Source organism: Pongo abelii, chromosome 14, assembly GCF_028885655.2.
Source record: "Pongo abelii isolate AG06213 chromosome 14, NHGRI_mPonAbe1-v2.0_pri, whole genome shotgun sequence".
Taxonomy (NCBI): Eukaryota; Metazoa; Chordata; class Mammalia; order Primates; family Hominidae; genus Pongo; species Pongo abelii.
The window spans coordinates 105,691,633-105,719,038 of record NC_071999.2 but is presented as its reverse complement, the minus strand read 5'-3'; the positions used below and the strand labels follow the sequence as shown (position 1 = coordinate 105,719,038).

General features: G+C 40.4%; 1 protein-coding gene across 3 annotated transcripts in view; it reads right to left on the bottom strand.

Annotated features, from left to right (window-relative positions):
- The window catches only part of TM9SF2 (transmembrane 9 superfamily member 2), a 64,821-nt gene that overhangs the window by 31,189 nt on the left and 6,226 nt on the right, over positions 1-27,406 (bottom strand). For all 3 annotated transcript variants that reach the window (XM_054528683.2, XM_054528682.2, NM_001132555.1), the window contains 3 exon segments: positions 14,641-14,708; positions 12,199-12,292; positions 2,715-2,842 (listed from right to left, as the gene is read on the bottom strand). In XM_054528683.2, coding sequence (XP_054384658.1) covers positions 2,715-2,842; positions 12,199-12,292; positions 14,641-14,708 — 290 coding nt within the window.

The following is a 27,406-nucleotide window of genomic DNA, read 5'->3' as shown; positions in this document are numbered from 1 at the left end:
TTCAAGCAATTCTCCTGCCTCAGCCTCCCGAGTAGCTGGGATTACAGGCGCCTGCCACCAAACCTGGCTAATTTTTGTATTTTTAGTAGAGATGGGGTTTCGCCATGTTGGCCAGGCTGGTCTTGAACTCCTGGCCTCAGGTGATCTGCCTGCCTTGGCCTCCCAAAATGCTGGGATTATAGGCATGAGCCACGGTGCCAGGCTGACTAAACAGTATTCTAAGCACAGAAGGTAGAAGAAAGAGCTAAAAAATCATCCACAGACCTTAAGAGTCATTCTTTCAGTCAGTCAACAAACTGATAGCTATTGCAGTAAACGCAGGTGGATAGGGCTAATATGAGAAGATAAGAACTGAGGCTTAAATATTATTTTAAAGATTACAAAGAAAAACACCAAGTGAAATTTCAATTACTTAAGAATAAGTAAACATATCCCAATTTGATAGGCAATTGGTATGCATTGATCTAGCAAATAAGCAGTATTCCTATGGTAGTTTAGGGGAAAAAAGCTCTTCGTTTACCAGAAACCAAAGAAATGGGGAGACAAAGGAGTCTTTAAAGTTCCTATTTGCACTGAGGGTCAGATGAGAAAGAAGTTGACACAAGCATAACAGGCAGGTTTCTAACAGCACTATCTCCCTCCTTCCAACAGCGCCCCACTAGCCTACACGGAACCCATTCTTACGGGGTTCAGGTAGATGTTACCCAGGTCTGTCCAGTCAAAACGAATCCTTCCCATCACAAGCTAGTTCATGGCTGTGCACAGGACTCAGCAACCCAGGGTTCTATGTGTATGGGGGTTGGGTGGGGTGGAGGAGGAGGAAATCTAAGGGATAGGAGGGAATGTGAGGCCACAGGATCTGGTCAGGTCTCAGCTGAGATCCACGGTTCCTAACTTCACTGGCGTGAGCAAACAATGTAATCTAATATACTGACAGGACATATATCCAAAAGGAAGTGCAGGAAGACAGTCCTCCTGTTCGCCACTGAGAGCATCTTACACTTTCTAGAAAAGGCAAAACATATGTAAACTATGATCCCCACAGAATATAGGCATTTCCAAGCAAAATTACTCAGAAGAATAACAATGGTTATACTTCAAATGTTGGATTTTGAAAGTCTTTAAAAATATTCTATGTTTGGCCAGGCGCAGTGGCTCACACCTGTAATTCTAGCACTTTGGGAGGCTGAGAGGGGCGGATCTCTTAAGGTCAGGAGTTCGAAACCAGCCTGGCCAACATGGTAAAACCCCATGTCTACTAAAAATACAAAAATTAGCCAGGCGTGGTGGCAGGCACATGTAATCCCAGCTACTCAGGAGCTAAAGTGCAAGAATCACTTGACCCCAGGAGACAGAGGCTGCAGTGAGCCGAGATCACGCCACAGCACTCCAGCCTGGGGAACAGTGCGAGACTCCGCCTCAGGGAAGAAAAAAAAAAAAAAAAAATTCTATGTTTGAATATTGTATAATAAGTACATACTACTTTGGAAGGAAAAACAGGACAGTTTTAAATGCTTTTTGATTCTGATACGAACTGGTACAGAATTTGTTAATGTTATGTCATGTTTACAAAATGAAAGGCTAAGCAAAATGTAAGCGTTTTATTTGAAGTTGATGCTATTTACCAAACATAAGTTAAGTTTTGTCTTCCTGTGATTTTTTTCATAGCCCACAGTATAAAACAATGTTTTCACTAGAAGACTGACAGGCCCTTTTCTCCAAAGCATAATATGCTACTGTTAACTATTCAGGCATATTTCATTTTACTGCACTTCACTTTATTGTGCTTTGCAGATACGGTGTTTTTTAGAAATTGAAGGTTTGTGGCATCCTTGCGTTAAGCAAATCTATCAGTGCCATTCTTTCTTTTTTTTTTATTTTTGAGACGGAGTCTCGCTCTGTCACCCAGGCGGGAGTGCAGTGGCACGATCTTGGCTCACTGCAAGCTCCGCCTCCTGGGTTCACGCCATTCTCCTGCCTCAGCCTCCCAAGTAGTTGGGACTACAGAAGCCCACCACCACGCCTGGCTAATTTTTTGTATTTTTAGTAGAGGTGGGGTTTCATCATGTTAGCCAGGATGGTCTCAATCTCCTGACCTCGTGATCCACCCGTCTCAGCCTCCCAAGTGCTGGGATTACAGGCGTGAGCCACCATGCCTGTATCAGTGCCATTTTTTCAACAGCATGTGTTCACTTTATGCCTTTGTGTCAGCCTTTTTTTTTTTTTTTTTTAAGCAATAATGTATTTTTTAATTAAGGTACTTACAGAGTTGTTTTAGACATAATGTTATTGCACACTTAATAGACTATATATAGTATAAACATAACTTTTATATGCACTGGGAAACCAAGAAAAACTTTATGTGACTCACTTTATTGTGATATTTGCTTTATTGCAGTGGCATGGAACTGAACCTCAGTATCCCCAAGATATGCCTGTATGTGAATAAAAATAACTACTCTATGTACCAGATCTATGTATCAAAAGAAGTACCAGATATTACAGTAATCTAAACACAGTTAAAAGACGATACTTTAAATGATGTTGTCATCTTTAACTAAGAGTCACTACTTCAAGCTACGACCACTAGTAACAAAAAAAGAAAATCAATTAATTTGCTATATTTTATACAATCAAGTAATCTATATAGTCAATGCAACAGAGATTTCATATGGAAAGGATAAACCCCAAATTCAAAAATATTCATGCCTTACCAGTGATGTTGATAATTCAATAACATGCTTTTTTTCAAGAATTCTAACTTTTGTTTGTCTTCAGCTTTCTCTGTATGGTATGTTTTTGTACAAACAAGCTTACAGGTCTCCTCCTTATTAAACGTAAACTGTATTAAAAGGAAGTGGAAAGCAAATTCAGAAAAAATATCCAGGGTCTTCATACCAATATCACAAATAGAGTAAAAGTGCTAGTCCCATTAAATTACTTAAGTGCATTAATATTGGTAATAAATAAATTTTTAAATTCCTCATAGCTCAATCAGATTTAAATTTTAATCCTATTGTGTTTCTCTAAAGACTTGTCATCAAGTTTTCCTTTGATACGTTCTTTTTGGTAATTTCAATCGACTTACCTTTTAAATGTAAATAAGTTCTAGAAGAGAAAAAAAAATCCCATGTAGAACAAAAATGGAACTTTAGTCTCTCCTAGTAATATCCCATGGTCATGTCTTAGGAATTCTGGAGTTGATGGCTTTCTAGTAACAAGCAGACAAATTTTTATGTTCAAATAATCAACAGATGTTAAGTGCCCTCCTGAAGTGTCAGGTGATAGAGATTCAGCAGTGAACAAGAGAGCATGCGATAATATAATAAAAAGTGACATTCAGATGTCTAAAATCAGGGAAAACATGACTCCAGAAGGCTGAAATTTACCAGCTATACAACCAGCCATAATTGTATCTTTTAATAAATTCAAACTTTATTACATAAGGTAGTAAAAAAAAATGGCATGGTTCACTTCTAAGCAGCCCACTCTTTTGTATGTATGTATTTATTAACATCCCTAAAGCAGGTGCAGTGAAGCAGCTAAGTGAATGTTTAAGCATAGTCCACTGCTGCCACCTGTCAGCCAATGCTTTCATTCTGTCTGCATTGCTATTTCCAATACAGCCGTATCTATACCACTAGTTGATATTTTAAACCTTATATGAACCTTAAAGATTCATTCTTAAAAAGTGAAAAATGGAAAAACACAAAAGTATACACACTAAGGAATCAGAAGCACAGACACCAAACTTAAAGTAAGTTAAGCAGAGAGAGACAATATTATACCAAAATGGCAAATCTGACACCTCAATCCAGTACTCACTTCATTAGGTGAGTCAACCTGTGTGTTCAATTGTGAAGGAAATAGCAAGACTAAGGTGACATTAATGTAGTAACAGGTAACATCTGTTTAGTGCGTCCTATGTTCCATGTACTTTGTATATATCAAGCCTCATGTAATCCTCCAAACAACCCTTATCCATCTTTTACAGATGAGAAAACTGGAGCACCAAGTCACACACCTGAGCATCGGCATAGCCAGGATCTGAGCCAAGCGAGTTGAGCTCCGGAGAACATGCTCTTCAGCACAACACCCTACGACCTCTCCCTGTCATGTGTTTAGTTGGGAATTTTATAATATTTTAAATCATGTTTGGTTATGGATGGAATTGCATTTTATTTATGTTTTGCTAAGGATTTTTAAATATTCTTAGCTCCCAAGGGAAACAAATTCTCCTTATAACATGCAAGCACAGCACTGTTCTGTTTCTGTTCGGGAAAACGTGGGATTATAATTTTTCCTGAATTATTTCAGTGAGGATTTAACCTTCTCCTTGGAATAATTCTGAAAATCAAAATATCAATCTAGAGTCAGACCTGGGTACAAGTCAACTCCATCTTGTTAGGAGACCAGGGAAAGCTGCGTAACCCTGCCTCAGCTTCAGTTAACTTATGTGTAAAATGGGAGCAGTACCTGCCTTGCAGGGTTGTCGGATTAAATACAGAAATGTGTGTGTAAAACTGTAAAACACCTAGCTGACTGATGCTGACTGGTGAAAACAGGCATTCACTAAATAACAGTTATTGTTATGTATCTCACCACCAGCTTTTAGCAAATAGCAGAAAAATTATATCAAAGTCCATATCTGAGGGAAATCACATAAGGCTGCACACTCCTGGCAAGACTTCTCCCCCATGCAGCCTGAGACCATCAGGACTGACGTGGTTTGGCTTGGTGTCCCCACCCAAATCTCATCTCCAATTGTGATCTGAATTGTAACCCCCACGTGCTGGGGGAGGGACCTTGTGGGAGGTCATTAGATCATGGGGGCAGTACCCCATGCTGTTCTTGTGATACTGAGTAAGCTCTCATAAGATCTGATGGTTTCATAAGGGGCTTTCTCCGCTTCACTCTGCACTTCTCTTTTCTGCCGCCATGTGAAGAAGGACATGGTTGCTTCCCCTTCCGCCATGATTGTTTTTCTGAGGCCTCCCCAGCCATATGGAACTGTGAGTCAATTAAACCGCTTTTCTTTATAAGTTACCCAGTCTCTGGTATTTCTCATAGCAGCGTGAGAACGGACTACTACCCATTAGGACTAAAGGGCAGGACTAATCCCATTATGTCCCCTACCCTCTGAATATTAGTCACCACCAGAAGTCCAGGATTTCCATGTCATCCTTCCATTTCCACATTTGAATCCCAAAATGTATCCCCCGTCAACTGCTTAATCCCTTCCACTATGCCCTGAAACTCATGTGTCACCAGTAGAACACTCTCTAGTTCCTCAACCTCTTCTCAGAATGTTTTCTGAAGCCTGTTCTGATGAAAACCTGGCTGTCCCTGAGGGACGCTGCCTCACTGGAGTCTTGCTGGTGGTGCCTGTTTTCTCTCATAGGCCCCAGCGCTGGGCCAGACCATTCTCCCTCCTCCAGAAACCTCTAGCTTTGACTCCCATGTGATCAGACCACACCACCCCTACTCCTTCCTGTTCTTGTCATCTACCAACCCCAGGTCACTGGCCCTCAGCTCCTGGCTCACTGTCACTGCAACACTCCTCCTCACTCCTGATTCTTGGTGATTACATTTATATAAATGATCCTTCCAAAACAATGACCTTTTGATCCTCTGCCCTCTCCTCCAGCGACTCTGGTCTTCATCCAATTTCAAAGCACTCCCTCCTCTGGTCGCATTCCACCCTGCCTTTATCAATGACAGCAGTCCCAGCCGTTATCTCCATTTCAAGCTTCCCAGTGTCAAAGCACCTCCTCCCATTGTTCCAACTCACTGGCTCAAATGTTCATCACCTCCAACAAGCCCTGGACTCCACTTGAATCGACAGATCCTACAGTCTTTTCACTGTCTCTTACTCCTTTTGTGGCCTCACATGCCCCCTGTGCAAGCTCACACTCCAAGCTCAACAGTATCTCCATCTTTCATAACATCCAAGGATGTCCTCATATCCTGTGTTCTTCTCTCACTTTTTTGGTATTCACTTGTTAAAACCACAAACCTGGTTAAATCCAACTCAGCAGCACAGCTGGAAATAGCTGGAGATACACAATTAAGCACGCTGGCTGCTGTTACTTCAAACCACCAGTTGGCCAGAGCGTCCCCAATGCAGCCTAGCAGCCGCTCCACACTCCTGCTCTATTAGCTCTCCTGGATCCTACTTGGCTGCTGCCTCCCTTCTCACTCACAGGTGGGGTGGCCATGCTGCCTACTTCACTGAGGAATCAGGAGCAATTGCCACATTTACCTCCCAGCATCATGCCCCATGTCTCTGCCTTTCTTCCAGTTACCACGGATGAATGAACTCACTGAGGCCAACCTCTCCAACAGTACACTGGGTCCTATCCCTTCTTGCCAGAGCAAGGACACCCACGGCAATCCTTCCCTCTCCTAAATCACTTTTCCCATATCTACTGATCACACTCATCCACATACACACCTTGCTTAAAGATCTACCACAAGTCCTCTTGGCCAGGCGCGGTGGCTCATGCCTGTAATCCCAGCACTTTGGGAGGCCGAGGCAGGTAGATCACGAGGTCAGGAGATCGAGATCATCCTGGCTAAAACAGTGAAACCCCGTCTCTACTAAAAATACAAAATATTAGCCGGGCATAGTGGCGGGTGTCTGTAGTCCCAGCTACTCGGGAGACTGAGGCAGGAGAATGGTGTGAACCCGGGAGGTGGAGCTTGCAGTGAGCCGAGATCACGCCACTGTACTCCAGCCTGGGCTACAGAGCAAGACTCTGTCTCAAAAAAAAAAAAAAAAAAAAAAAAAGATCTATCACAAATCCTCTTTGGGGCGGGTGCCTTGGCTTATTCCCAGCACTTTGGGAGGCCAAGGTGGGCAGATCACCTAAGGTCAGGAGTTTGAGACCAGCCTGGCCAACATGGCAAAGCCCTGTCCCTACTAAAAATACACAAATTAACTAGGTGTGGTGGCAGGCACGTGTAATCCCAGCTGCTCGGGAGGCTAAGGCAAGAGAAGCACTGGAGCCTCGGAGGTGGAGGTTGCAGTGAGCTGAGATCGCACCACTGCACTCGAGCGTGGACGACAGAGTAAGACTCTGTCTCTAAAGAAACAAACAAACAGTCCTCTTTGAACCATGCCATCCTCCATTTACCACTCTTTTTCTCGCTGCCAGTAAAACAAAAGTTCTCAAGACAGTTGTAGATGTGTCCACCTGCAACTGGTCTTTCCATTCTCTCTCCACCTGGCTATTCTATCACGGCTGCTTTCTCATCAATGACCTCCATATTGAAGGCTAAACCCAAGGTCAATCCTCTGTCCTTATCTCACCTGACCCACCAGTGACAAATCAACCAATCCTTCCTTCTAGAAACACTTTCTTGCCTTGGCCTCCAGGGACCACATTCTCCCTGTTACCCTTCTTTCTCATCAGCGGCTCCTTCTCAGTGTCCTTTGCTAGACTCTCCCCATCCTCCCGACCTATAAAACCAGGTGCCCCAAGGGTCTGAGCCTCACGCCTGTAATTCCAGCACTTTGGGAGGCTGAGAGGGGTGGATCTCTTAAGGTCAGGAGTTTGAGACCAGCCTGACCAACATGGTAAAATACTGTTTCTACTAAAAATACAATACCAGGAGCCCTTGGGGGTTCTATATAGGTCAGGAGGATGGGGAGAGTCCTGTGCCTCTTTGAATCTTGTCTTCTTCATCTATACCCACTCCCTTGGGGATCTCTTCAATTCTGTGGCTGTAAATACCATCTATACACTGATGATTCTCAAATATATACTGTGTATATCCAGGATGAAGCCGTCCTTCAAACTCCAGAAGCATATATTTGGCTGTTTATTCAGCATCTCTGCTTGGACACCTAATAAACACCTCTCACTTACCACATCCAAAACTAACTCTTCCCCACTCCCCAACCTGGCTCTTCCCACAGACTGTCCCATCTTAGAAAATAGAAACTCCACACTCCACATCCCATCCCTTAGCAAATTCTGTCGGCCACCTTCAAAACACAGCCACACTCACAGACTCTGACCTCTTCACCACCCCTCACCCCTCCCGAGACAGATCATATTTAGATGAGGGAGAAGGCCTCCTACTGGTCTCCTGGCTTCTCCCCTCGCACCCCCATGGTCCATTCTCAGTACAGCAGCCAGGGTGACCCTGGTAAAATCGAAGCCTACTCAAAATCCTCCAGTGTTAACTAACCATCTTGCTCAGATGTAAAGGCCAGTCCTCACAGTGGCCTCTGAGTCATTCTACAATGTGGTCCTGTTACTTCTCTGTGCTCATCACCTACTATGCTCTATCTTGCTCACCTGCTCAAGTTGCACACCTTGGGGCCTCTCTTCAGCTAGAACATCTCCCCTACATATTCACATGGCTCACTCCCTTACTTGCTTCAGGTCTTCTGCTCAAATGTCACCTTCTCGGTAAGGCTTTTTTAATTTAAGATTTTAAATTCACCTTTGCAGTAAGCCTGTTTAAAGTTAGAAATTCCCCACACACCTTCCCAGATTTATTTTCAATAGTTCTTTCATCAGTAATTGAAACATATATTCTGGTAATTTATTTTGTCTCCTCCCCATCAGCATGAAAGACCCATGAGGACAGAGACTTTTGTTTTGCTCAGTGCTGTATCCCATCACAGTGCCTGGCACATGAAAGGTACTGAGCAAATGTGTTAACTGAGTAAATGAATATGAGTGCTTAGATCTGAGATGAGATTTTATGGTCCTATGAAATGTGGTTCCAGCTTCACATAATACACACAATGTCTTGCACTGTTGTTTTCCTGACCTAAACAGAAGTCAAATATAAAAGATGGCAAAGCAGACTGGGATTTTATTTTGTTGCTGGTTGTTACCTCAGTTTTTACAGATCTAAAATAAGATAAAGCTGGGTGTAGTGGTTCACACCTATAATCCCAGAACTTTGGGTGGCTAAGGCAGGAGGATTGCTTGAGCCCAGGAGTTCAAGACCAGCCTGGGCAACACAGTGAGACCCTGTCTCTCCAAAAAATAAAAAAATTACCTGGGCATGGTGGGCATACCTGTAGTTCCAGCTACTCAGGAGGCTGAGGTGAGAGGATTTATTGAGCCTGGGAGTTCAAGGCTGCAGTGAGCCGTGGCCCAGCCCAGGCCACAGAGTGAGACTCAAAAAAAAAAAATAAATAAATACATAAAGATAAAAATCCTTGAAAATAAAGAATCAATAGTGAAGTGAAAAATATTGGTCAATACATTTACGGCTGGCTTACACCTTGGCCTTAAAATGTGCCTGCTCTGTCCCTTTAAGTTTGGGGCTTTAGTACAGATATGGATCCTGAAACATTCCACAAGACTCAGGGAAAATGTTGGGTACACAATTTCTCCATTCTAAAGCTCTCCTTTTATTATATTTAACCTCAACTTCTACAACGAAGGATTAAATCTGAAAAGCACTAGGCCCCAAAAAGGGTCCTGTGTATAAGCAAGGAACAGTTCTTGCACAGAAACAGAAATGTGCCCAATGACGTCCTACTAAGGGGAATAACCTGCCTTCAAAGTCTGCCCCAAGGGGCAACACCTCTCCATGGGTTTGAGTATTTTGCTGGGTTTCCCTGTTTCCTGCTAGGGACTCCTGCTGTCTTCCCAGTTCACTAAGGGCATTACTGATGTTCTTCCCACCCATCATTTCTCAAGGGCAAGACATAAGTAGAGAGATGGGGCTGAGAGGCTGCTGGAATATTTAAGATTGTAAAATTTAATAAGCATGCCTGAAAACAGTCATCTGCTATAAGAAGAATGCAATATCATTCAAAGTAATCTTCCAAATATCCCAAGAGGGAAGAGGTGTTTCACAAGTTACATGCCTGCCCTGCTCAATGGCACCCATGTCCATACACTTTGAGTTCCTTCCTCCTTAATGACTTCATCCCATTAGGCCTTTGAATCTACTGCGTTTAGGAAACTTTAAAAGTTACTGGCAATTTTAGGGTAGACAATTTCAGATTAGAATATTTGAAAGGGGGCTGGACATGGTGGCTCATGCCTGTAATCTCAGCACTTTGTGAGGTCGAGACAGGCAGATCACCTGAGGTCGAGAGTTTGAGACTAGCTTGGCCAACATGGCAAAACCCCGTCTCTACAAAAAATACAAAAATTAGCTGGGCATGGTGACACACGCCTGTAATTCCAGCTACCTGGGAGGCTGAGGCAGAAGAATCACTTGAACCCAGGAGGCGGAGGTTACAGTGAGCTGAGATCTTGCCACTGCACTCCAGCCTGAGCAATAGAGTGAGACTCTGTCTCGAAAAAGAAAAAAAAAGTATTTGAAAGGCGTCAGGTGGTGGCTCACATCTATGTCTATAATCCCAACCCTTTGGGAGGCTGAGGCAGAAGGACTGCTTGAAGCCAGAAGTTCAGGACAAGCCTGGGCAACAGAGTGAGACCTTGTCTGTATAAAAAATTTAAAAATTGGCTGGATGTGGTGGTATGCATCTGTAGTCCTAGCCACTCAGGTGAGTGAGACAGGAGGATCACTTGAGCCTAGGAGTCTGAGGCTGCAGTGACCTATGATTGTGCCACGTCACTCCAGCCTGGGTGACAGAGCAAGGCTCCATCTCTTAAAAAAGAAAAGAAAAAAAAGAATATTTGAAGAGGATATATTTACGGTCAAAAACGATCAACTTGTAGTGGATTAAATTTGCACAGCGATGTTTCTTTTCCCCCAGGGCTTCACAGTGTAGGTGCAGGTGCTGGAGGGAGTAAGATGGTTGGTGAGACGAATCTAGGCTTCAGGATTTGCTGGACAGATAATAAATGTTGTGCTCCATATCATAAAATGTTGAGGGAGATGGGGGTGCCTCGTGAGAAAGCAGGGAAGGTGGCTATGTATGAGGTCTAAGACATAGCAGAGACGTGAAGCCGGGAGAGGAAGCTGTTGGGCTGGGGAATAACACCTGGAGTCAAGTTACAGCCATCAGAACACACATTGTCATGTGGACAGATGCCCATGGTAGAGAGTTAAAGGAAAAATGTGAAGTGTGGCATATAGTATGTTAAAACAAATAAGTAAATCTAATGTATTTAACATAAGCTTATAGGTGTATGAAAATTTTCAGGAAATTTTAATAACAAACTGTGAAGTGGAACTGCACATTTATTATTATTTATTCTTCTGCATCATTTAATTTTTTTATACGGTGATACATTATTATAATAAACTACTTTAATGTTTCTAAAAGCAAAAGACCATTGTTCTTTGTACAGCAGGAGAACAGATACAAAACAAACAGGGACTATGCAATGTGGAAGGATAACAGGCTTAAAAGATAATAGATTTAAAGGCAAAAGAATTCTGAGAGATGATGAAGTACATATGTTGAAAAGAATACCTTATATTGTGCTTAGTTTGGTTTAACTGGTGTTCGAAAAATGTACCAAAGATGTTCCAAATACATCAAAATAGAAAGGTTAGGCTAGGCATACTGGCTCAAATCTGTAATCTCAACACTTTGGGAGGCCGAGGCGGGCAAATCACTTGAGTTCAGGAGTTTGAGACCAGCCTGACCAATACAGTGGAACCCCATCTCTACTAAAAATACAAAAAGTTAGCTGGGCATGGTGCTATGCACCTATAGTCCCAGCTACTCAGGAAGCTGAGACACGAGAATTGCTTGAACCCGGGAGCCAGAGGTTGCAGTGAGCTGAGATCTCACCACTACACTGCAGCCTGGGCGACAGAGCAAGACTCTGTCTGGAAAAAAAAAAAAAAAAAGAAAGATTAGCTTCCAAAAATCCCAATGCAGGAGCCCAGGCAGCATTGTACGTGCTAATGGAGAGTGTCTCTAGATACTGCTGGAAAACAGGGGGAAAGAGACACAGAGCAGCTGAGACAATCTCTCATGACTGGAAGCTGGGTTCCAGGACCCAGGTTTCAGGACCCTCTCTCTGTAAAGGAGGCAGAGCATCTGAGCCCTGCCCTTTAAGCCACCGTCTTAACATTCCTAACATTAGTTGTGTGAATGTTCATTAAGACAGACTTATCAATGACACACTGTGAGAAGGAGAAGGATCCTTCTAACTTTGATTTTAAGAAACTATTCCTAGATGAAAAAGAGAAATGAACTCCTCCTTAGCAATGATAGCTGAGTTATCTCAGGCTTTTCTTAAATAACAAAAACAAAAGCTGTAAGTAAATAATTATTATGTAACACTAAATACAAACCTTATATGGTGAAGGTTCAATTCTTTCCCCGAATAGTACCTGTCCAAGATTTTCAGATGGGCGCTTTCCTTCTGATGCTTGGCAAAAATCAAACCTGGGAGAAGAATATTTAAATTTTTACACATAAAAGGGAACGATGAAATATCAAACACCTAGCCAATCTTGAGAGCAGATTAGGTACTGATCATTCTAGCAGCTCTAGTAGATGAGTAAGAAATCTATCCATACTCCAAGTCCTATGTACCATATCTCCCCCCATAAAAAAAAAAACACCTAAAATTATGCCTTCGAATATTTTTTTATAAATAACATTCTCTTATTAGAATGCATATTACAAGATCTTTTAAATTGACTCATAATTTATTTTTGTTCACTCCAATAATAAAATTATTTAGATCCTTATTATTCAAGCAAATTTTGCATAACTTATCTCCTTTCTATCTCTTTCTAATTCAAATCTTTAATTAAAAATGACATTTCAGTAACGTATGTCAAGTCTACCTGCAGTTCTGACTCATCTCAGTACACTTGCCAACGCATCCCAATATGTGAAGCACGGCTAAACAGACCCTCTGTGAAGAGTGCTGTGGAGAAGATGTAGTCAGTCACCTATAAGATTCTCTGTGTTGTAATTCCCTTGTATTACTAACCAACTTTAATAAAGTTCTGTTTAAACATTACAGCTTAATTTCAGCTTTGCCACAGAAAATTAAAGGGCAATTCTGTGCTCACCCTGGAATGATATGGGGAATATCCGAGATCAGTACAGTAATAGTAACAGATTAGTGAGATTCCTAAAGAGGAAGGTGGGTCTCTGGTGATTAAAAAAAAAAAACTGGGGCTGGGAAGTTCCCAAATGAAGATTCTCCACAGATCCACTGACTTTTCCTAAGGATATCCACAAAGATTTAAAGATGTTTAACAAAACAAAAACTAGAAAAAAATTTAAGTATCCAATAATTAGATGAATTATAGTCTACCCATTCATGTACTTTGTATTCTTTTCTTAGACATACTTAGGTATATGAATTCTTTAGGATAGTCGTAACTTTTTTGTGTATGCTTTTCTCTACAGCAAACTATTTTCTTTTAAAACTCTTAAACAGCTGAGAAATTAAACTAAATTTTAGCAACAGTTTTAGACCCAATATGGTATACAATGGTCAAACGAATAAAGGATATTCATGCAGCGTTTTTCACAATATCAAAAAACTGAGCCAGGTGCAATGGCTCATGCCTGTAATCCCAGTACTTTGGGAGGCCAAGGTGTAAGGATCACTTGAACCCAAGAGTTTGAGAACAGCCTGGACAACATAGTGGTACTCCATCACCACAAAAAAATTTAAAAAAAAAAAAAATAGCCAGGCATGGTTGCACATGCCGGTGGTCCCAGCTATTCAGGAGGCTGAGATGAGAGGATCACCTAAGCCCAGGATGTTGTGGCTGCGGTGAGCCATGATCACGCCACTGCACTCCAGCCTGGGCAATAGAGCAAGACCTTGTCTCAAAAACAAACAAACAAAGAACCTGGAAATAATCAAATGTTGGTAAATAGGAAACTAGTGAAACTAACTGTACATAGAATCTATACAATTTCTAAAATGGAAATAATAACAGCTACTAAAAAGAGTGAGGTAGCTATGTATTGACATGGAAAGATGCCCACAATATATTCAATGAGAAAAACAAGGTGCCAATCAAAAATAATAATATGAGCCAGGTGCAGTGGCTCATGCCTGTAATCCCAGCACTCTGGGAGGCCGAGGTGGGTGAATCATTTGAGCCCAGGAGTTTGAGACCAGCCTGGCTAACATGGTGAAACCCGTCTCTACTAAAAATACAAAACTTAGCCAGACGTGGTGGCATGCATCTATAATCCCAGCTACTTGGGAGGCTGAGGCAGGAGAATCGCCTGAACGCAGGAGGCAGAGGCTGCAGCAAGCCAAGATCGCACCACTGCACTCGAGCCTGGGCAATACAGTGAGACTCTGTCTCAAAAAAATAAAAATAAAAATAAATACTATGAATCTACTTCTGTTTAAAACAAAAATGTATAAATGTGATTATATAGATTAGACTATTTATTCAGAGAAAAAATGTAGAGGTAGACATCAAAGTAGTTATTTCCGGGAACTGATTATATGGGACATAAAAATTTTGTTTAAAAATATGTGGAGCTATTTGTAATTTTAAAATGTTAAGAAAACAAAATAGCTTTTTGTTTAGTCAGATAAAAAAGGAAATCCATTGTTTAGTCAGTGCTTCTGTTGTATTACAAAGAAACATTTAAAAAAAGGCACATTTTTAACAACACCTTGGAAGAGTACACCTTAAAAAATATTTTCAGGCTTGTCCATAACTGTGAGAAAACAAAGTTCTCAATGTACAAAATTCTGATGAGTCACATAAAATTTTATATAAAAGCCAAGCTGAAAAACTTACGCTGTGTATTCATAAGGAAGAACTGATTCCACTGAATCAAGTCTGTTCACAAAGAGTTCTATTTCGGCCTGAAAATAAGGAAACACAAAATTAGAATATAAACAACAGGACACAAAGCCTTAAATCATGCTTAGAACTGCAAAGAATTTGACATGTCTGAAATGTAAAATGTTATAATTCCAGGCAACTTTAAACAATTCTCTTACAATTCCATTCACTGAGTGGATTTATATACATTTAAAATATACCAAAATAGGGCCAGGAATGGTGGCTCACACCTGTAATCCTAGCCCCTTAGGAGACTGAGGTGGGAGATCACTTGAGGCCAGGAGTTTGTCACTAGCCTGGGCAATACGGCGAGACCCCGTTCCTACAAAAAATTAAAAAAAATTTTTTTAAATTAGCTGGGCACAATGGCATGAGCCTGTATTCCTAGCTACTTGTGAGGCTGAGGCAGGAAGATCACTTGAGCTCAGGAGTTTGAAGTTACAGTGAGCTATGATGGCGCCACTGCACTCCAGCCTGGGTGACAGAGCAAGACTGTGTCTTAAAATTTTTTTAAATAATTAATTTTAAAAATACACTAAAATAATTTTCAGAGTTACAAATGTCTCCAATAGTTTTTAAATGCTTTCTAAATTTTCTAAAAAATTAATAAGATATTTTAACTAGAAGCATTTATCATATTAACATAGATGCTGTTTTTAAAAATCTGGTTTCCAAATTTGGTATTACACTCTGCAGCACAAAAATTTTTATTTTTAAACAAATTTTTAGCATTTTCACAGGAAGCAACCAAGAAATGCTAACAAGTTGGTTCAAAATTTCTAGATTAACTATACTGAAAATACAATTCCATGCACATGTGTACTCTTAAACACACGGGGATAGACAATGACCACATGGTCCAACTTTGAAGGACCTCTTCCATCAATTTAAGAACACTGAACTACAAGGTAGTAGCTGTGAAGAAGGTGGCAATGACCAGCTCAAGCTCAACAACAGGGTAGAGGGAGATAAGCTGTATCAACTTTCTGGGAAATATAGGCTAATTTTAAGCTACACTTTCCTACTGAAGTTTCCAAAATTTCTCCCAGGTGTAGCTGAAGTTCTACAGGACCCATAACACTGACCCACCCTCTCAAAAAAGGAGCTCAGGCTACTCAAGACAGAATTTACTAGCTGAAGAAGCCAGCAAGTCATGTGTGCCCTGAAGTACTTTTGGTGCTAATCAAAAAGTGATTAAGAGCTGTTTAGCTGGGACAAGTATTTATTTCATAGAGTTAGAGCTGTACACTGCCTTTGGACTAGTCATGAGGCTTCTGGGAGTGCCACGGAGCCACATTTTTCATTTTGATCTCACTTACTAGTGCTGTCAACAGTCCTCTACACTTGCTAACATCCCCCAAAGCAAGATGAGACGGTTGGTGTACAATTAAAACAAATCAATAGTCCATTGCCACCAGAAAGGCAGCAAAACACAGCAGGCAAGATTACAGGTTCTGTAGCCAGACTGCCTGGGTTCAAATCCCAGTGCTATCACTTGTCTAACTGTGTGACTGTGGTCAAATTATTAAACATTTGACCACATGGGTAAAATGTGCTTCGTGGGTGCTTCAGTTTCCTTATCTGCAAAATGAGGATAACAGTATTTCTCGGCTGGGCACGGTGGCTCATGCCTGTAACCCCAGCACTTTGGGAGGCCAAGGCGGGCGGATCACCTGAGGTCAGGAGATTGAGACCAGCCTGGTCAACATGGCAAAACCCCATTTCTACTAAAAATACAAAATTAGCCGGGCGTATTGGCACATACCTGTAATCCCAGCTACTGGGGAGGCTGGGGCAGGAGAATTGCTTGAACCCTGGTGGCGGAGGTTGCAGTGAGCCAAGATCACACCACTACACGCCAGCCTGGGCAACACAGCGAGACTCCGTTTCAAAAAAACAAAAAACAAAAAACAGTATTTCTGTCATAGGGATAGGGAGATTAAATAAGTTAACGTTTATAAAGTACTCCAAATAGTGCCTGACACATGAAACACTATGCATTTGTTAAAATAAAACCAAATACATTTAGTAATATTCAGAAGAGGGAAGTGTTCATCCACTAAAATGCTCACCCAATATTCATGCTATACAACGGAGGGCATTAGCCTTTGCATGTAATACCAATCGCTTCTCGGCCTCTTGGCTAAGATCAAGTGCATGTAATACCGAAAACAGTATCATATGTGGCCCCTACACCTCTACTCAAGTGAAATTATAACTCAACAGCAACACAGCCTTCAACATAGCTAAAAAGGTAATAGGACATGATATTGTAGCACTACAGCATGCTTGAATTAACACAAATACATACAACCTTTGTGAAGGCAAAAATTCCCATTTTGGCCTTTGCCAAAACAATTTCCACTAATTAGAAAGGGTCAACACTGCTATGAAGATATGTCAGAATTCAAATGATCCACTGAACATAAAGAAGACTGAAAGGTCTCCAAAACACTAGTCCAGTTCCTACCTCTCGATTTCCTTCTAGGAAGGAATGTAGTAGCTATTATACTCTACACAACTTTTCTATGTTTTGTGTTTCAAAATCTGTACAGCATTGTCAACACATCAGCCATGTCCCTCTTGCTACAATTAAGCGTATTCCTCACTCTCAACCTTTCTCAGCACAAAATGATTAGGAAGCAAGACTCTGAAGCTAGGCTGCCTGGCTTTAAATCCTGCCTCTGACACTAGCTGTGTGATTCTAGGCAAGTTTCTTCACTTCCCTGTTCCTCAACGTTCTGATCTGTAGAACAGAAGTGATAATAATCCCTACTTCAAGAAGTTTTTGAGAAGATTCAAGAGCAGCACCTGGCACAAAGTACCGTATTTACTATTACATAGCCATGTCCAGCAGAGTTTTAAGCAATGATGGAAATGTTTTTCAAATATGGTGGCCACCAGCCACATGTGACTATTGGGCACTTGGAATGCAGTCAATGTAGCTGAAGAACTGAATTTTAAGTTGTATTTAATCAAACGTAAATAGTCCCAGGAGGCTAACGGCCTCTGTGTTAGACCAGAAACAGAAAGAACAGCATGATGCTCGGCACCATTTACAGCCATGTGTCACTTAACGACAGGGATGTGTTTGGAGAAACGTGTCATTAGGGGATTTTTGTTGTGGGACCATCACAGAGCATACCCGCACAAATCTAGATGATGCAACCTACTACACACCTGGGGTATATATATATGGTGTGTTCCATCACATACTTAAACAACATGTGATTGTACTAAATACTGTGGGCAACTGTTAACACAACGGTATTTGTGTAGCTAAACACATCTAAACACAGAATAGGTACAATCAAAATGCAGTCTAAAAGGAGAAAATGTTACACCTGCATACGGCACTTACCATGAATAGAACTTGCAAGGCGGGAAGCTGCTCTGGGTGAGCGAGCGGTGAATGAAGGTGAAGGCCTAGGACACTACTGTACACAACTGTAGACTTACACACTGTAAACTTAGGCTATGCTAAATTTTTTTAAAATAAGGTAATTACGCTGTGATGTTACGATGGCTATGATGTCACTAGGCAATAGGAATTTTTAGCTCCATTATCATCTTATAAGGCCACTGGTCTGTCGTTGACCAAAGCGTTATGCGGTTCATGACTGTATACAGTGTTTCTTCATCTACTTAACATTTTTCCTCTAGCCACTACAATCTTTTCTTTTCCTGGAAAAATGATGCTAATTTCGTTAGTCTGTCCAAGAGGCTAGCAAACTTTTCCTGTAAAGGGCCAGAGAGTAATGTTTTAGGCTTTACAGGACATTGGGTCTCTGCCACTGCCGTAGTGCAAAAGCAGCCGTAGACACTACATCCACAAGTGAGCATGGCTGTAGCCCTATAAAACTTTCACTTACGGCACTGATATTTTATTCTCATGTAATTTTCACTCATCACTAAATATTATCCTTCTTTTGATTTTTTTTCTTCAACCATTTAAAAATGTAAAAACAATTCTTAGCCTGAAGGCCCTACAAAAACAAGCAGTAAGCTGGATTAGAATTCTAGTACATCCTTCAGCACTGTTTTCCAGGTATTTTTCAGTATTATTTGAATTCAAATCTCAGAGGGTCGAACACAAGGCATAAAGTCTGAAAGCCTGAGGCCATGTGAAAAATTTTAGGACACTGTCTCAGGGCATATAAATTTAGGGTAAATGTTTCTCCCATTTCCACCCAATTGATGAAGTAATACAAATTTTTGCTTAGCTTATGATGTCCTCTCTGAAGTTTCACGGGACAACTTTTGGCTCTAAGATTGAGGGAAAACATTATTCTCATTTTCTGCACTCTCTCCTATCTCCTTTGAGTCTCAATCTTCTGAATCACCTATCTCCTTGATCATGCCAGCTGCTCTTCTCAGGACCTTGCCCTATTCTCATATCCTTCTTAAAAGGCATGTCATGGAGAATTATAGCAGAGTTTAAGATTTACATGTTAAAGTTTCATGTAAGTATAGAATAACACTGTTACTTTCATTAGCCTTTCTACCCAGAAGCTTAAATTCTTCAAGGACAGTTCTTTATTTCCTTCCTATGTTCTAAACTGATAGCTTGGAGCTCATCATCTCAAAAACATGGTAACTGTTTCTCTTCAGATACACTTTCTCAATTTGTCCTTGACCAAATTAATTTACTTTTTGCTGTCTCATATAACTTGAAGAGAGCTTCTGAAAATATATTTTCATTAGCTTTACATTATGCTACATACAGAGATTTGTACCAATGGCAAATTAAAACATTTCATGTGCATTCTCTTTTCTAAATTTAAAACCCAAATTAGCCTCAAGCACCAGTCCTGGAAATCTCCACTGTCAGCACTCCCCATGGATTTCTCTCACTCCACCTCACTCAGCCCTTAAGCCAACCCATGCCACACTTCCTTTAAATTCCATTTTAACCTTTAAAATGTAATGTTGTCAAAACTTTAGAAATCAAATTCATTGGCTCCTTCTAAAACTACAGCAAATCTTCTAGTAACTCTAGAAACCAGGAAAACTTCTTTTCCAGAAACCATGTTAATCTTCTGTTTATATAACTTGGTGTCATTTAAACCAATTACTATCACTCTTATTCCATTTTAGTACATAGCCCAAGGGGGGTTTTCACACCCTTTCCTCCCTCATTTTCTTATCTACATGTTATTAGTTTTTATCCACCTACATTTGGCATTTCATCTAATATCTAATACCCATTAAATTTACCTTATTTGTCAACCCTTCCTGATCTGATGAAGCAGCTTCCAATTCTCCTCCTTAGAAAGAATGTATCATCAGAATGCTGGGTTCACATCAAATCCTAGGTCTACTTTTATTAAGTGCTCTTGGGCAAGTAATAATTTTGAATGTGGGAACTGAATGATATCATAATAAAATAGAAAACAGTACACGCAGAAGCTGGTCCATAATTGGCACGCAATAACTATAACAAATAATAAACATAGCAGCTGTAATCTATTATCTTAAAGAAACTGGCCATTCCTGAGTCTGAATAAAGGTTTATCAGTATAAGGGTTTCTGTGAAAGGCTCTTCCTTCCTCTCGTCTCCCATCCATCCAAGTAGTGCAACTAGGCTATTTCAGTCCTTTTTAAAGGACACTAAGACATTCAGCCTTCTGAACCTTGTTAATGCCTATCCATTATACTTGTCCTGGCCACTAGTCTAGGGAAAAGGAAGATAATAACTATCATGCACAATTCTGATAGTAGCCTCATGAACTAGGGATTCCTTGCTTCTTTAACACGAGGAAACAAGTTAAAAAGCTGGACTGCAGAAACAGAGTGGGTAAACTCAACTGTTGCTACCGTAACTTTTTATTTCTGATGCTTTTATTCCTCTACTTTTCTTCCTTCTTGTCTCTTCTGACACCTTTCCACACTACTTTTGTAAGAAAGTCTATCATAGATATCAACACTAAATTATGGACCTATTTTTGATGTTCAGCAAAGTAATCAAACACAGCTTGAATATTCAGTTCATCTTAGCTTTCATAGCACTTTCATTCTTCCTTTTCTAAATTGTGAGAATCTGAAATTTTAAGAATTGCCATCTCACACATGCTGAGGAATGTGAAGTCAATTAAAATTAAAGTCAACCTTAACACAGAATATAGAATACAGCCATTTACAATATATTTGTAAATATGCTACATTTGCAATAACTCTAAATATCAACTCTTGCAGCAAGACAAAGAAATTTCAAAAGTGTCATAAGAATGAGATCCTCCTAATATGGCAGTGGAACAGTTGTTAAAAATTGGAAGAAAGGAAATGAGACTGCCGGGGAGTTTATATGGTTCAATAAAGGGCTTCAAGCTGAACCATGTGAAAGTATGCCACAGATGTCATGACATTCACCCCTATAAAACATAAATACACACAAATAAGTATGAAAACATGTAAATAACTGTTGATTCTAGGTGGTCTAGGTGAGTGAAAGGTGATCATTACACTACTCTTTCAACTTTTTGAATTTTGAATACCGTCACAATTAAAAGCTAGAAAAAGGGCTTTAAAGTTGAGAGTAGACCTTAGTCTCACTGTAAAGCAACAGAAGACAAACGAAAACAATAAGAAAGATTTAAAAAGTAAAATTTAGGGTGGAAAAATGTTCCAGGAGCAGGAACGATGATCTCAGGAGAAGCCAATTTATTAAACAGGAAAAAATAGTAGAATTTGCAATATATTTGAAAACCAAAGAACATTTACAACAGATCCTGAAGACCACGAGAAACTCAATCAGCCAATACATGTATTTAATGCCCACAAAGTCCTATACTAGACATTTTGGATGATAAAATAATACAAATTCATGAACACTTGCCTTCAAAGAATTTATAATCCAGATGGAAACACAAGGCACGTGTTTGAATATATGTCCTTGTCTAAATCTCATGTCAAATTGTATTCTTCAGTGTTGGAGGTGGAGCTTGCTGGGAGGTGACTGGATCATGAGGGTGAATTTCTAATGAATGGTTTAGCACCATCTCTCTTGGTGCTGTCCTCCTGATAATTAGTTCTTGTGAGATCTGGTTGTTTGTAAAGTGTGGCACCTGCCCCCACTCTCTCTTGCTCCTGTGTAACCATATGACATGCCTGCTCCTGCTTCATCTCCTGCCATGAGTAAAAGCTCCCTGAGGCCTCCCCAGAAGCAGTGATGTCGGTGCATGCTTGTACAGCCTGCAGAATCGTGAGCCAATTAAACCTCTTTTCTTTATAAATTACCCAGTCTCAGGTATTTCTTCATAGCAATGCAAGAATAGCCTAATAAAGAAAATTGGTGCCAAGGATGAGGTGTTGTTATAAAGATACCTGAAAATGTGGAACTGGTTTTGGAACTGGGAAACAGGCAGAGTTTGGAGGGCTCAGAAGAAGACAGGAAGATGAGGCAAAGTTTGGAACTTCTTAGACACTGTTTAAATGGTTGTGACCAAAACGTTGATAGTGATATGGACAGTAAAGTCAGGCTGCTGAGGTCTGAGATGGAAATGAGAAGGTTACTGGGAACTCGAGCAAAGGTCACAAGTGTTATGTCTCAGCAAAGAGCTTGACTGCATTCTATTCATGCCCTAGGGATCTGTGGAACTCTGCACTAAAGAGTGACAACCTAGTATATCTGGTAGAAGAAATTTTTAAGCAGCAAAGTATTCAAGAGGTAACCTGGCTGCTTCTAACAGCCTACCTTAGCTGAAGGGTCAAATAAATGATTTAAAGCTGGAATTTATATTTAAACAGGAAGCAGAGCATAAACATTCAGAAAATTTGCAGCCTAACCATGTGGCAAAGAAAAAAAAAGTTTTTTCTGGAGAGAAATTCAAGCAGGCTGTGGGGCAACTGTGTGCTAGAGATATCTGCATAACTAAAAGGGAGCCAAGTGCTAATACCCAAGACTACAGGGAAAAGGCTTCAAAGGCATTTCAGAGATCCTTGCAGCAGCCCCTCCCACCACAGACCCAGAGGCCCAGGAGGACTGAATGGGTTTATAGGTCAGACCCAGGGCCCCACTGCCCTGTGCAGCCTTGGGATCCCAGCATCCAGGCCACTCCAGCTCCAGCCATAGCTCAAAGAGGCTGAGGTACAGCTCGGGCTGCCATTTACAGAATGCAAGCCGTAAGTCTTGGTGGCTTCCATGTGGTGTTAAGCCTGCAGGCACACAGAGTTCAAGAGCGAAGAATGCTTGGCAGCCTCTGCCTAGATTTCAGAGGATGAGAAAACCTGGGTGCCCAGGGAGAAGCCTGCTGCAGGGATGGAGCCCCCACAAAGCACCTTTAGTAGGGCAGTGTGGAGGGGAAATGTGGTGTTGGAGCCCCATTCAGAGTCCCCGCCAGGGTACTGCCGAGTGGAGCTGTGAGAAGGGGGACATTGTCCTCCAGACTCCAGAATAGTAGATTCATTGGCAGCTTACACCCTATGCCTGGAAAAGCTACAGGTGCTGAACAACCTGTGAGAGCAGCTGTGGGGGGTTGAACCTTGTAAAGCTACAATGGTGGAGCTGCCCAAGGCCTGGGAATATTTACCCAATGCCTATAGCCCCTTTGTGTCTTGGAAGTAAGTAACTTACTTGTTTTTGCTTTTTTATTTTACAGGCTCATAGGTAGAAGGGACTTTCCTTGTCTCAAATGAGACTTGGGCTTGGGACTTTTGAATCAATGCTGCAGTCAGTTAAGATTTTGGGAGACTATTAGGAAGGCATGATTGTATTTTGCAATATAAGAAGGACATGAGATTTGAGTATTTCTCCCCACTCAAATCTTATGTCAAACTGTAATCCCTAATGCTGGAGGTAGGGCCTGGTGGCAGGTGACTAGATCATGGGGGTAGACGTCTAATGAATGGGTTAGCACCATTCCCTTGGTGCTGCCCTCGTGATGGTGAGTGAGTTCTTGTGAGATCTGCTTGTTGTAAAGTGTGGCATCTCGCCCAACAGAAAACTCTTTCACTCCTGCTTTTACCATGTGACATGCCTGCTCCTGCTTCACCTTCTGCTATGAGTAAAAATTTCCTGAGGTTCCCCCTAGAAGTGGAGCGATGTCCGTGCCATGCTTGTACAGCCTGCAGAACTGTGGGCCAATTAAACATCTTTTCTTTATAATAATTACCCAGTCTCAGGTATTTCTTTATAGCAACACAAGAACAGCCTAATACAGCATATATTAAAAAAAAAAAAAAAGTGACAGCACTTATTTATATGTTCTTGGAGTAGCTACTGAATCTCTGTGGGGGGTGTGTGTGTGTTTGTGTTTTGTTTGTTTGCCTTTTTTTTCCCACTCTAAACATCTTTATTCACCATCCAAGAGAGTTAAGTCCACCTCCTCCCAGAAATTTGTCTTAAATAGAGACAGGCAACTCTAGATTATCACTGATGTGACTAGAAAGAGCTTCAAGGGTTACTTGCTTCACATTCCCACTTTCAAACTGTCCCCACCTAGGTTATTTCAAGCATGCAAAGTTTTGACAACATGAAACATTTTAAGGAAGTTGCAGAATCCTATGTCACTTAGAGAAAACAAGACTGATTACAATCCTGCACTACGAAATGTTTTATGGAAGTGGTTTTATTTAGAACTCCACAGTCTTCCTTTTAAATTTCTCTCCCAAATGTACAATTTTATTTCTAGTCCTAATCTGCCGATTCCATACCTGATCCCAGCTATGGTCACAGCCAGTCTATTTTTTTGTTTTAACAAGGCACATGGGCCATGCCACAGGACTATACTTTTTCCCATTTCCTAGTTCCTTTGTTTCTGCTTTTATTCCCACCTTATTCTGCTATCATCACATCTGTCCCACCCCACACTTACAACTGGATTTTCAAGGGAGAAAGAAATTTCAGTGAAGAGATGTGACTGTACAAGGGTCATGGCAAATGACAAGTCACAAAAGGGTTTGAGATATGGAGGCCATAAAAAAGGAAATCTATGGAAGCTTCAACTCCTTAATATTAGAGCAGTCCATAGTGGCGCCTTCTTGAAGAAGGGAAGTCTTAACTCAGGCACAATAAAAGTCTCAAGAGCAATGCTGGGACTCACAAATGCTTATTTAAGAGCTCTGAGTTATCCGATCAGCAATGCCCAACAACTGATCTTCTAGATAATTACCAGGGTTCTTTCCCCAAAGCCCTGAAAAATACAATTTCAATTTTAGACTATATCAACGAAAGAAGTAAATATAAAACCTGACTACTTAAAAATTACATAAACATATCAAAGCTGCAATAAGCTATGACTGCACCACTGCACTCTAGCCTGGGTGACAGAGCAAGACTGTTTCTAAAAAATAAAATAAAATGAAAATTACTTATAATAGATACAGAGTGTTTTCTGGAACTGTCAAAGTCCAGGGTGATAAGCGGTCAGGGATCCCCAGGGGAAAGGGAAACAAGAAGAGTGCTCAGAGTAGAAGGCAGTGGTGAAGAGCCTAGGCTTTGGACTCAGTCTTGGGCTTGTTTGCATTCTGGCTTTACTACTTACTAGCTTTGTACACTTGAGACAGCTACTAAATCTTATTGAGCTTCTGTTTCCTCATCTAAATATCACAGGGATGTTATGAAGTTTAGCTAAGGCATATACAACACACACAAATCGTAGTCTTTACCATAATTATTAGCAAAGGGCAATAAACAGGTTTGAAAAGTGAGAAGAGGAGCAAAAAAAGAAAAAATTCACAAATTTCCTCCAAAGCCTTTCATAGATAGTTAATTTTAATGAAAATAGAATGAAATTGTTGGACACATGTAAAGCAGCTACAATTAACTACAAAACTTACTGAGAGACCATGGTGACAGTAAGCTACAGGAGAGAATAGGGAAGTAAGGGCTTGGGCAGCTGGGCTCTAAGGCTGACAGTACACAGACCAATGTCTGTAGTGCTGATGTGTGTCTGTGTGTTTGTGTTGGGGGTGTGAGGTGTGGAACATATATCTGTGATTTGTTTCAGATGTTCCAGTTTACACCTTTGGAAGTTCAAGCTTACACCCACTTTGGTGAGGGGCCACAGGCAGAAAGACACAATTTTATTCACAGACTTTTGTTGCTTTCTTCATTCTCTCAGATTCATTATTATGAACAATCACAGTCTTAAAATAATTTTACTTAAAAATTTAATTTCTGAAAGGCAAACTATCTCAGTTTCACATATCTTTTCAGAAGAAGAAGAAACAATTGTTGGAATATATATTTACCATAGTCAAAGTAAGTCCTTCCAGTGCCAGATTTCAGATTTGAAACAGCAACACCCAAACACTAATGAGTTCCCAGAAGCTAAGAATCAATGCTCTTATTCCAGAGAAAACTATGAGAACGTGAAACTACATATTGATAAATATTTATCACTATACCAATAAATACACATACAAATTTTTTTTTCTTTAAATACTTCAAAATCTTCAAACTACTTCTATGGTCAAATTAAAACAGGTACATATATATTCATTCTGTGTCTGTTCAGATCAACATTCAGGACTATTTTCTTAAAGTTGACTCATTCCAATATTTATACACAACTGCTCCCAGAATAACAAACACAACTTATAAAATGCTTCTAAAAATAACTAGCAAGAAAGGAAAGTATGACTGAGTAAATTTCCTTTTTATTAAAAAGTTGTTAAACTAATTTATTTAAACATTGTTTTTAACCACTGGGGGTATAATTGGTCATTTTTTCTTACAACAAAGGAAAAAAAAATCTTAATCTTTCATCTAAGAACGTGATCTATCCATCAAACAGTAAAAAAGTGGCAGACATTTTGGAAAATTAATACTATTTTTAGTTCTTAGTTCTGAATTCTGGTTGACAACCCAATAATTACTTGAAAGTTAAAAGCAGCAAAGGTGGACTGCTCACTAATCTTCACCTCTTAGCCATCAGAATGCCACTCGGCACACTAAGATTTGATCTAAAGCTAAAAAGCACAAAGCTAACTGAAATAGTCAAAACTTTTACAAACTAAATTAGAACTGTGTATTTTATCCTGGAATATCTATTCACTTATAATCAGGGCTTTATTCTACTTATTTCAGTCACACAGTGTCCCTTGATTTTAAGAAAGTAAAGTGAATTATACAGGAAAGGAATACCATAGCTCAATCTTTTATTACTATGGTTTCAAAACCTAACAAAACAAGGCAAATAAAAGAAAAATATTAAAAGACACAGAAATTTCAATAGCAATGAAAGTAAAACATTTAAAAAGTGTACAGGCTGGGCGTGGTGGCTCAAGCCTACAATCCCAACACTTTGGGAGGCTGAGGTGGGTGAATCACCTGAGAGCTCAGGAGTTCGAGACCAGCCTGGCCAACATGGTGAAACCCCATCTCTACTAAAAATACAAAAAAGCCGGGCATGGTGGCAGGCGCCTGTAATCCCAGCTACTCAGGGGGCTGAGGCAGGATAATTGCTTAAACTCAGGAGGTGGAGGTTGCAGTGAGCCAAGATCGCGCCACTGCACTCTGGCCTGGGTGATAAGAGCAAAACTCCGTCTCAACCAAAAAAAATTAATAAATAAAAAAGTCTTAGGGACCATCACATCACTATTAAATTGATAAATAAAAATTAAAATGATGTGGTAAGACAAGGTATTATTTAGTTAAAGGAAATCAAACTTATCATTGTTGAAAGAAATCTGGCAATACTAAACAGAACTAAAAACTTCTTCTTGTCTTTACCTAGAATTTTATATTTGGGGATATGCAAATAATTACTGCTAAATA